This window comes from Oreochromis niloticus, unplaced genomic scaffold (assembly GCF_001858045.2).
Source record: "Oreochromis niloticus isolate F11D_XX unplaced genomic scaffold, O_niloticus_UMD_NMBU tig00000735_pilon, whole genome shotgun sequence".
NCBI lineage: Eukaryota > Metazoa > Chordata > Actinopteri > Cichliformes > Cichlidae > Oreochromis > Oreochromis niloticus.
In genome coordinates, this window is record NW_020327229.1 from 130,984 (window position 1) to 142,105 (window position 11,122).

Here is an 11,122-nt window from a genome sequence, read left to right on the forward strand (position 1 = left end):
TAAAATAAAAAAGGAAAAGGAAACCATTCAAGTAACTTTATATTATGAACTGAAGAGTAAGGCAAAAGTATAAATGAAAAGCATACAAGCATTAATGTATATAGATAAACCCAACAATCATATGACCCCCTATGAGCAAGCACTTTGGCGACAGTGGGAAGGAAAAACTCCCTTTTGACAGGAAGAAACCTCCGGCAGAACCAGGCTCAGGGAGGGGCGGCCATCTGCCGCGACCGGTTGGGGTGAGATGTAAACAAATCCAAAACTGTCCACAGAGCTACAGGGGGCACACTGGGATCGCAACAGCAGCCATAGAGGGAAACAGATTAGGATGTTCTTCCCAGTACTGAAGTGGGTCGGCTTTTCTTATGTGTGCGTTTTTCTCTGAGAGGTAGGTCTCCACTTTAGTTTCTGTTGATGAGGCACTCACGGATACTTCTGGATAAGGGTCATTTGGAAGCAAGTGGTTGGCTGACTTTGCGAAAACAGCTAGAAACAGATAAAAGGAAAACACAATTTAAAACAATAAAACAAGAGACATCACAAAGCGCAGCTCTTCAGTTAGCAAACTGGCAAGTAATGAAGTTCTAAAAAATAATTGGGAAAACAAATCTAACTTTAGAACTAAATGACCCAAAACTAAATTAAAAATGAAGTAAAAAAAAAAAAAAGAAATTGGCTTAATACTGGTGTCTTCTGATGAGGTAAGTCGCCATGCGAGGTAAAAACCACACGTGGCTGTAATTTGGTGGCCTGTATACAGTTCCAATCCAAGCATGTAGTTGGTTTAAATGGGTTTAATACTGGTGTCTTTTGATCACTTGACTGTATATATAAACCTGTTGAACAAAAGGTGCATTTTAATTTCACTATACCTGCCCATCCTTGTAGCCGGTCTCTACTAGCGTGGCACAGTTTCAAGATCAGTGTAGGGCTTCTCCACTGCCTTCACTGGACAGAACACATCTGAGGAGTTATGAATGAATGGATGACTTAATGAATGGATGAGATTATAGTTTGTTTCAAAGAATATAAAGTAAGAAACAAAAAAATACAAATGACCTGTTATGGCAGGGATCCCATCAGGTGCAGTCTTTCTGTTCACGTTTCTGGTCAGCTCTTCAATGGATGAGAGCACATCAGCAGTCTTATCTATCAGTTCCCACTGGTGAGCTGTCCTTGTTGGTGGTAGAGTGTGTTCAGAAAAACTCCCTTTTAACAGGAAGAAACCTCCGGCAGAACCAGGCTTAGAGAGGTGCAGCCATCTGCCGTGAGCGGTTGGGTGAGATGTAAACAAATCCAAAACTGTCCACAGAGCTACAGGGGGCACACTGGGATCGCAACAGCAGCCATAGAGGGAAACAGATTAGGATGTTCTTCCCAGTACTGAAGTGGGTCGGCTTTTCTTATGTGTGCGTTTTTCTCTGAGAGGTAGGTCTCCACTTTAGTTTCTGTTGATGAGGCACTCACGGATACTTCTGGATAAGGGTCATTTGGAAGCAAGTGGTTGGCTGACTTTGCGAAAACAGCTAGAAACAGATAAAAGGAAAACACAATTTAAAACAATAAAACAAGAGACATCACAAAGCGCAGCTCTTCAGTTAGCGAAATGGCAAGTAATGAAGTTCTAAAAAATAATTGGAAAAACAAATCTAACTTTAGAACTAAATGACCCAAAACTATACTAAAAAGGTAGTAAAAAAAGAAATTTGCTTAATACTGGTGTCTTCTGATGGGGTAAGTTGCTATTTAAGGTAAGAACCACACGTGGCTGTAATTTGGTGGCCTGTATACAGTTCCAATCCAAGCATGTAGTTGGTTTAAATGGGTTTAATACTGGTGTCTTTTGATCACTTGACTGTATATATAAACCTGTTGAACCAAAAGGTGCATTTTAATTTCACTATACCTGCCCATCCTTGTAGCCGGTCTCTACTAGCGTGGCACAGTTTCAAGATCAGTGTAGGGCTTCTCTACTGCCTTCACTGGACAGAACACATCTGAGGAGTTATGAATGAATGGATGACTTAATTAATGGATGAGATTATAGTTTGTTTCAAACAATATCAAATGTTACAATATAAAGTAAGAAACAAAAATACAATTACCTGTTATGGCAGGGATCCCATCAGGTGCAGTTGCAGTCTCTCTGTTCACGTTTCTGGTCAGCTCTTCAATGGATGAGAGCAGTCTTATGTATCAGCTCCCACTGGTGAGCTGTCCTTGTTGGTGGTAGAGTGTGCTCAGTTGCAAAGACACTAAGATCACTTGGCAAGTCCATATCCCTCACAACCTTGCAGTCATTTTGTGTTAGTGAATTACACAATAAATGGGGTTGTGATAACTGTGATATGTATTCAGAACACCTGATTGGAGGCAGGCGTATGGCTGTGATATGTAAAGGTGATCAATCAATGTGTGTTTTTCGGTAGTTGCAGCAGTAATAAGTTGTGCATATCCTCTTGACTGAAACAGTTCTTGGATGGGTTTTTTTCCTCTGCTCATAAGGTCCTCATTGAAGTCTCCACAAACAATAATTGGTTGGCAATTCATCATTTCCAATGAGTCCAAAAGACATTGCATTTGTGGTAAAAACCTCACGTGGCTGTAATTTGGTGGCCTGTATACAGTTGCTATCAAAGCTGTGACTGGCGATTCAACCTTGATAACAACAAATTCAAGGTCAGTCACATTTTGCAGGTATTTTCGAGACTCTGCTGTAAGAACTGTTTTGTAGTACATTGCAACTCCACCGCCATTTACCTTTGCCATGTCTGTATGGTTTGTGTAAGAGACGTGTCTGTTGCGTGTGGCCATGTTGTACTGTTCGAGCTGGAAGCGGGGAGAAACTGATGATCCAGACAAGTGAGTTTCTGTTATGCATAAAACATCAGCAAGGCTGAGTTCATGGTGGCATCTCATGTCCTCCATGTGAGTTGGGAGACCTTGTGCATTGTGATGGATAATTGTCATCGTGGGGACTGTGGGAACAACTGATTTTAAGAATTGCAACAGTGGTCTTGCATTCTCAAATGATGCATGTCTCATATTTTTGAGTGCATCTGTGATGGCAGGATCAGCATAGATTTTCCTTTCATCAAAGTCTGTGATGTAGAGTCCTTTAAGTGAGGTTGTGCGGCTGAGTGCAACATAGGCCATTCCAGGTTCAAAAACACGCTTCAAACATACTACTGCTGACTCCATTGTCATGCCTTGTACTTTGTGAGCTGTACATGCAAAGGCCAACTTCATTGGAAATTGCCTGCGAAGAACTCCTTTTTTACTTGTAGATTCTTCACATTTCTCAATATATACCAGGTTGTCTGAGGATCCTTGTATTTTTCTGCGAAATTTTTGCCCAGAATTTTGATTGTCCAGCGTAAGTCCAATGAGATTCACAGTTTTTGGTCCATCCTGTGTGGTTGTCACAATGTTCGTGATTGTTCCAAATGTCCCATTAACAAGCCCATCTTCAACATCCAAATTTCTAATAATCATAACACGCACTCCAGGTGCAGCTTGTATGTTATCAGGTAAATCTCTTTTGTTGCCTTTCATCATATCTGCCAGCAGGACCATCTCACCCGTTCGTGGGTCTTTTCTGTAGTCTTCGGCCTGAATATTTATGATATCAGAATGAAGAGCAGTTACAGTTGCTGAATTGTGTTTGTCCACCTCTTTGTTTGTAGCATAAATGTGTAACACATTAGATGGACAGTCTTTTATGTCATGGATAGCCTGTGTGAGCAAGGCTTTATCATTGGCTTCAAGAGAATCTGTTTTTTGCTTTACTCTTATCCTGTTCAGAACTTCAGCAAAAGAATGATCATCTTTCTGTCGCATGATTTCTGTCAGGTTGACCATGTGGAAATAGTCTTTCCAGAGATCAAGGACATTGTCCTCGTACACACAGAGTGGTTTGGCTTTTCCAAGGGGTGGCAGCTGGTAAAAGTCTCCTACTGCAAGGATAGACATCCCACCAAAAGGCTTCTTGTTTCCTTTGATCTGCTGAAGTCTCCAGTGGATATAGGCAAAAAGGTCTTTAGAAACCATAGATATCTCATCAATGACCAGAATCTCTGCATTTGAAAGTGAAGCTCTCACTTCATCCAGTGCATTCCCCAGTCCCTGATACGGCGGTTTTAAAGATTTTGGCAGCTTTAGCAGAGAGTGCAGTGTTTTCCCAGATATGTTAAAAGCTGCAGTGCCAGTAAATGCAGCCAGCAGGACTGCAGGGTAGGACATGTCTGCTTGGTCACGGAATCTGGGGAGTTGGTGCAAAATCTTTGTTGCCTCCTCATATATGCACTTGATAACATGTGATTTTCCACAGCCAGCTCCTCCAGAGACAAAATAAAAGAACTGCTCAGGACAGTGACCCCACACAAGTTTGAAACACCACTCACGCACTGCGTAGAATATGGATGCTTGGGTTTCATTCAGACTTTGGTACATTTTTCTGACAAAGTCTGGGCTCAGCTTTGGTGCTATGATTGCTGGCATGGCTCCACTGCTGCTACCACTGACTTGGTAGTCTGGAACAATGTCCATTTCATTTTCGTCAGTGTCATGTCTGGATTGTCGTTGGGCCACACACTCTAAACGATCTACTTCAACCTCAGGTGCAAAGGTGTTCCATGCATTGATAAGTGGGCCTTGTTGTTCAATCTGTTCCAATGCCCTTTCCATTGTTTTGCCATGGCTTTCATAACGCTTTTTGTTAAAGGTAACAATTGGCCGTACTGCAAAACCATGTTTTCGTCCACTTTTGTAGAACTGTTCGGATGTGGGGTGTTCTGTGTTTTTAAGGTCATCATTTGATCGATGTGGAAAATAAAGTTTTAGTAGTCTGCTATAAAACTTCTCTGGTTGTTTCTTTTCTGAGAAGCGAGGATATCTGATTATTGCAGGTTTCCCTCTTGTTCTCTTTTGAATATAACCCATGTTATTCAAAAGAGGGATGGCATTTTTTGACTCTGTTTGACGGCTGTAGAGAATCCTGTACTCTGAAGCAAATTCAGCCAAACACATTCTTTCAAACTCAGGCGTTCTGGGTCTGTTTGCATATTTTTCTGGCAATCCAGACATCCACACATTTTCATCATCTGGTGCCATGCTCTGCAACCTGCTCATCGGGAGACTCATTTTCAGGGCATCATCATCAGTCTGTATGAACACCACACTGCGTGAACACTTTTTTAGTGGCAGGCTGCATGTCCTTGCCACGGATTCTTGGGCACTGACTTCTCTGTGTTTAGCATATGCCTGCATTATCTGTTTCATTTCATCTCTTTCATTGACATTGGACTTTTTGACCTCCTGGATGACTCCATTAAGAAATTGTGTCATCTCAAATTCGGGTTTAGAGACATAAGACATCATGTACATCAGGCAGCTGTAGTCATCAATGACATATTGGATGTCCATGTTGGCATTCCAGGCTCTCAGCAGATCTGCATTGTATGCATTCACCCAGCAGTCATTAGGTTCACGCTTTAAGAGGATGACATGGCCATTGCTTAAATTGAAGACACAATCCAAGTATTGTTCATAAGTTAATCTGCATTTGTGAAGCAGCTCAGACAAGTCCTCAAACGAGGAATTTGGGTCACAGAGCAAATCTCTCAATGGCTGGAGTTTTTCTTTGGCCTCTTTCTGTTTTTTGCGAGCGCCATTCGTCTGTTTTTTTGCTTTTGTTTTTCATTTGTGCCTTTCTCCTTACTTGTGCTATGCTGCTTATCATTGTGATCATCGTCATCATCTGGGCTTGGGAAAGTGATCATTGTTTGGTCTACCGGTAGTTTGGGGAACCCAAACCTACATGACACATTACCTTTTTTGCAGGATCTGGAGTGATTTCTGCTGTGGACTTGAACCTCAGACACAATTTTGTGAAGTTCAGGATCGGCATTTTGGTCAGGCATCTTACATGTTATGTACTTGTCAATAAATTTGTACACGTGGTCTTCAAGGTCGCTTCCAAATTTAGGTGCATCTTTGACCCAAACCAGTAAATGGATATGAGGGCTACCTCTGGCCTGAAACTCCACTCGATAAAAGTAATCTTCTACTTCACCGATGGGCTGTGCTGGGGACAGGATCAGTGTTGTCATTAGTGCATCGACTCTTTTTTCAAACAATCGCATCACAGTCACAGGGTTGCTTCGGAGAATTTCACACTTTGTGTTCCAGTCAAGTTGTGAAAAATCCACTTGTTCACCTTGTTGAGTTTTTATGACCTCAACAACCTCAGGCCATCTCATTTCAGCAGCTGAAAATGTCAGGAAAAAAGTCGGCTTTCCTAACTGTCTGACCATAGCATGCAGATCTTTCAGTGCCTTCTCCCAATAGGCTGGAGTACCTCTCAGAGGTTTCATGAAGCGTGTTGCATCTTTGTTATTTATCAGTCTCTCCACTTCGTCTTTATTTTGAAGCATTCTGTTACAAATTCTACGTCCATCCTTGGTGATTGCCTTACCTTTGCGCAATTGGATGGACATGCTGTTTGTAGCCATGTGTGTTTCTGTTACAAACTGTGCAAAGAATAGGTAGCTTTGGTCAGTTGCAAACCGTGTATCTGCAGAGAACAGCCGTGTATTAAAATACATGCTTGGGGACAGTTTGACTTGTCTGGCTTCATCTAATGTGTTCTGTCCAGTTGGGAACTGCACAGGAAAGGCCATGGCTTCAAGTTTAGGAACAGAGAAGAAGCCAACAGGTCTATTTCCTTGGGCGGGTGCAATGCTAAATATTCCTTCACCATATGATAAAATGTCCTGTGCTATATCTGGTGGTTGCATACAGGTGTCTAGAACAAGACCAGGCCGAAGTTCTTCCTTTTCTTTCTCCGTATCTTGTAAGGGCTCTCCATTTGACTGTTCAGGCTCCAATAGTTCGTTTACATCATGACATGGCTCAAGTATTCCAGCTGTTGTATCCTCAGTGGTTCTTCTTTCTGGTACAATTTGGTTGTCGAAGTTTCTGGGCAGTGCATCTTGAATATCTGCATCAGCAGTGTCATGTTCCGTCTCGATTATCTGATTATTTGTGGGATCAGCAAAAGTAGCGTCATCATCAATAGATACATCTTTGTATTCTGAATGCATCTCTTTTAGCTTTGATAATCCTGCTAACACATTCTTCATGTTCACAGTGTAGAAGTGTTGGTATCCTTTGAATCTGATGTGTCTTTTCAGTTGTACCTGCAGGAGCTGGGCTTCATTGCTAGGTCTGGGAAGACAGTTTACTGTGGTTTCCACATCCGACGGTACACAAACAACAGCCCCATGTACGGCTCTTTGCTGTCCTTTTGGTAATGCAATGATTTTGGCAAACGGGAGAATTTTAGCAATCAGTTGTCGTTCTAGTACATTTAATTGACTCAGTTCAATTGGAATGGGTGCTAGTGCTAAATTGTTTGCCACTGCGATGGAAGGGATCTTTCCTCGTTGTAGGTGGCTGTCACAGTTGTAGCAAATCCACTCCTCCATTCTGTGTTTTGGGAAAGTACAATTAGCTGAGCATTCCCCATCACAACATGGACAAATTTTCCTGTCAAGCAAGTGTCAACAATGTGACTATTTTTAACATACTTTGATCTTTTGCAGTGTTTAACTTGATTAGGAAACAGAGTTCTGTGGCACACTGTACAGACATGGGTGGGTCCTAACTTAATTGTTTCACGGAAAGCTAATGTGGCTGCTTGCATCACACTATTCACTACAAGCTGGGGCTGTGCTTCAGACTGTGGACCCTGCTGGAATTGTGTTACTAGTCGTCTGTATTTCTTCTTTATTCTCTGCGCACACAACTTTTTATAAATGGCGAAAGATGCAGTGGTAGCCATTTTGTGTCTCTGGTACTCTGCACAGCGCTGTATATGGTGCAGTCTGAATTGTGAGTCATTATGATACCTGGCATGAATTGATTTTTTTTGTTTGTGCCTGTAGTTTGGATCCGATGCATATTTTGTTCTTATGTATTTTTCTGTCTGCTTTGAAAGTCAGCATCCGTGTTGTACCTTTGGACCAGATATTGCTTCTGTCTGCTTTGAAAGTCAGCATCCGTGTTGTACCTTTGGACCAGATATTGCTTCTGTCTGCTTTGAAAGTCAGCATCCGTGTTGTACCTTTGGACCAGATATTGCTTCTGTCTGCTTTGAAAGTCAGCATCCGTGTTGTACCTTTGGACCAGATATTGCTTCTGTCTGCTTTGGAAGTCAGCATCCGTGTTGTACCTTTGGACCAGATATTGCTTCTGTCTGCTTTGAAAGTCAGCATCCGTGTTGTATCTTCGGAACACATATTGTTTCTGTCTGGTTCGAAAGCTGGCATCTGTGGTATATCTTCTGATAATGTAGTCTCTCTTTTTTTGTTGAAAATGAGGATCATTTTGGTATCTCTTCACTTTGTGGGCTTTTATCTTCTCTTGAATATGAGGATTTGCATAATAACCTTTGGCTGACAACAGTTTTTGTTTACGGCGATGACAGTTTTGAGCATATTGAGTTTTCACAGCCTGTAATTTTTTCATTCGAAATTCAGGAAAGCAGGCATATCGTTGCTTTTCGTGTCTTTTTTGTTTATCTTCTTTGCCAAGTCTTCAGATGAAGATTTTTCTTTAGCTTTTAGATGCTGCTTGTGACTTTGAGCTTGACGAATAGCTTTCCCACGCCGTCGTTTATTTAATCTGCATACATTTCTTGCTTTTTGGGGGGTTTATCTAGGACTTTATCTCTTTCATTATTGAGTTCGAGATTTTCTTGTTGTTCTGTTTGGATGTTGCTTGTTGGATCAACAGATGTTTCAAGTTGATGTTCACAAATTTGATTTGAAGCCATTTTGTCTTGTTGTGGGTTTAAAGCACTTTCTAACATTGTCATGTAGGTTTGGGCTGATTCTGGTTGAGGCACTTGCACAGTGGGATTTGTGATTTGTGGTTCATCATTTTGTGGTGATGTAGCTGTTGCTCCTGGTGTTGCTTGAGTTGACTGTGCAGGCTGTTCGTTGTGAGTGCTGACTCTTTGAAAGAAACCGGTACAAACTCATATCTTGCATACCTGCCTTGATTTTGGAAAAGGTTATGCAGGTGGGTGATCAGGTCATTCACATGAGTGAAAGTGAGCATGACTGCTGTTCCATTTGGCTGGGGTAAACCTGCTGCACTTCTTGAATGTGAATCAAATAATCCATACCTCCCAGATTTGTCACGGAAAACTGCAATGCACTGAGGCGAAACCATGAGCAAAGCATAGTTCACATCTGTTGACAGACATACAAGGCGACTAGCAAGAGGCAACCACCATCCTTTTCTTTGATAAGTTTTGTCCTCTGCTTTCAGGTATCCGTACCTTATGTTGTCCATTTTCACACTGTAGACATTTATGTCAGCATGAACTTCTTTGGGCAGGTCCTCCATGGTCAGATGATTTTGTGTATAACGCCTCTCCTGCTGAAGATTTGTTTTAATCCAACAGTAGAGTGCATCTCCCTGTTCAAGCACCTTATCAAGTCGGGCTGTGTTGAACTGGTGTTCCTCATTAAGGTAGGCCAGGAATGTGAGGGCATTACATGTGCACTGATGATTTCGAGAGAATTCTGTGTACCTTTCATCACTTTGACAATGAGTTGCACTGACACACCAGAAGTGCTGAACTGCGTTTCTCTGTAGCTCCTCTGTCAGTAGTTGTTCATTTGTGTTGTGGAAAGGCTGATCAAGGAATGGTAAAGGTGACACATGTTATTGTTTAGTATTTAATGATATGCATTTCACGGTTGAGTAAAAACATATGTAACTCTTGGTACAATGATGTAAGACATTTTTAAGTGGCAATAGTTGTATAATTTAGATTTTCTTGTAAAGTAAAAAAAATTTTTTTAACTATGGTAAAATAATGAAACAATGTTCAAGCCAAATTATATCACTCCTCAATCATATTACAGCATAATCTAAAGATACACAGCATCAGATAAGCCAGAAAGACAGTGACAGGAACAGTGAGAGAGAGCAGAGGTGGGAAGTGATAAAATGATAAATATTTTAGATATCTGTAATTTGCTTTAGAGCTGTTTTTTAATGACCTTTTACAAAGGTCATACCTGTACCTTCTGCTCCTCATATTTTTAAAGCAGTTAATTTCTTTCAGTATAACACATTATTTAGGTTGATGCGGGCCTTCAAACATCAACTAAATTGCAGCCTAAATACAAATATATGAAAGGAAATCCTGTTTACGTATTATTCGTAAGAGGATTTCAGATGCTCTTAATTAGATGTAATTCAATCACTGATTTCAGATTAAACCAGATGGTTCTGTACATGTGCCATAAAAACACGTTTCATAGTTGTGTTACGTTTTGTAAAGAAATGACACAAAATTCAGTTACAGGTTAAATGTGATTGAACAGAACACACTGACATTCATCTTGAGAAAAGATCAGTGTCACAAAATGTTTGTATTTATTTGCACTGCTTTTCACTGTGGATGTCAATTTATCTGAAGCTTTAAGTATAAATGTATAAATGTTTTTTCAGAACAATAGATATAGAAACAGCTAAACAGACAGCTGTTGAGATGTCTGCATTTTAGGAGTCTGATGAAAGAAATTGATTTTAGTATATTTAGTACGAGTTAGCAAGCACACTTAGGTGAAGACTAAATATCAACCCCGGTGACTATACATAGGGTTAGGGTTACCTTTTTAGGTGGAGAATTTGATGCCGTGTGGAAATCATCGGTTGCCCAGACTCGTTTTGCTGGTGGACGAGTGTCTGAAATCTGATAATACAGTTAATCAAATTAGAAAACCTACTAACAGATTTGAAATAGAGTGTAACACTGGATACTTTAAAGAAAACATGAAACAGTAGCGGTTACTAACTTACAAAGCGATAAAAAAAATTCCAGCTGTTTGCATAACTACTAAGAAATTTGAAAGTGAGTGTAACTTTAAAAAACTTTAAACAAAACTAACAGAAGCGAGACAACAAAATTCTTACTGTTTACATAAGGCAAACATGTAACCATATGTCTTTAACATTTAATGGTAATGTAACTGTCCACTATAAATCCTTAATGGAGGAATACAGTTAAATTACCTTGCTGCCTGGAGGACATAAGGAG

The 11,122-nt window shown here is 40.6% G+C and overlaps 1 protein-coding gene and 1 long non-coding RNA gene across 2 annotated transcripts; both read right to left on the reverse strand.

The window, feature by feature from the left end:
- Positions 1-935: 935 nt before the first annotated feature.
- Positions 936-1,290, reverse strand: LOC112841669 (uncharacterized). Its single transcript, XR_002060650.2, has 2 exons — positions 1,063-1,290; positions 936-966 (listed from the first exon to the last, which is right to left on the reverse strand). It is a non-coding gene; the product is annotated as an uncharacterized LOC112841669 (long non-coding RNA).
- A 673-nt stretch (positions 1,291-1,963) lies between these two features.
- LOC102082614 (uncharacterized) lies at positions 1,964-7,505 on the reverse strand. Its single transcript, XM_019356036.2, has 2 exons — positions 2,109-7,505; positions 1,964-2,000 (listed from the first exon to the last, which is right to left on the reverse strand). The coding sequence occupies exon 1, from the start codon at positions 5,425-5,427 to the stop codon at positions 2,311-2,313; it is 3,117 nt and encodes a 1,038-aa protein (XP_019211581.1). The 5' UTR covers positions 5,428-7,505; the 3' UTR covers positions 1,964-2,000; positions 2,109-2,310.
- Between the last annotated feature and the right edge of the window lie 3,617 nt (positions 7,506-11,122).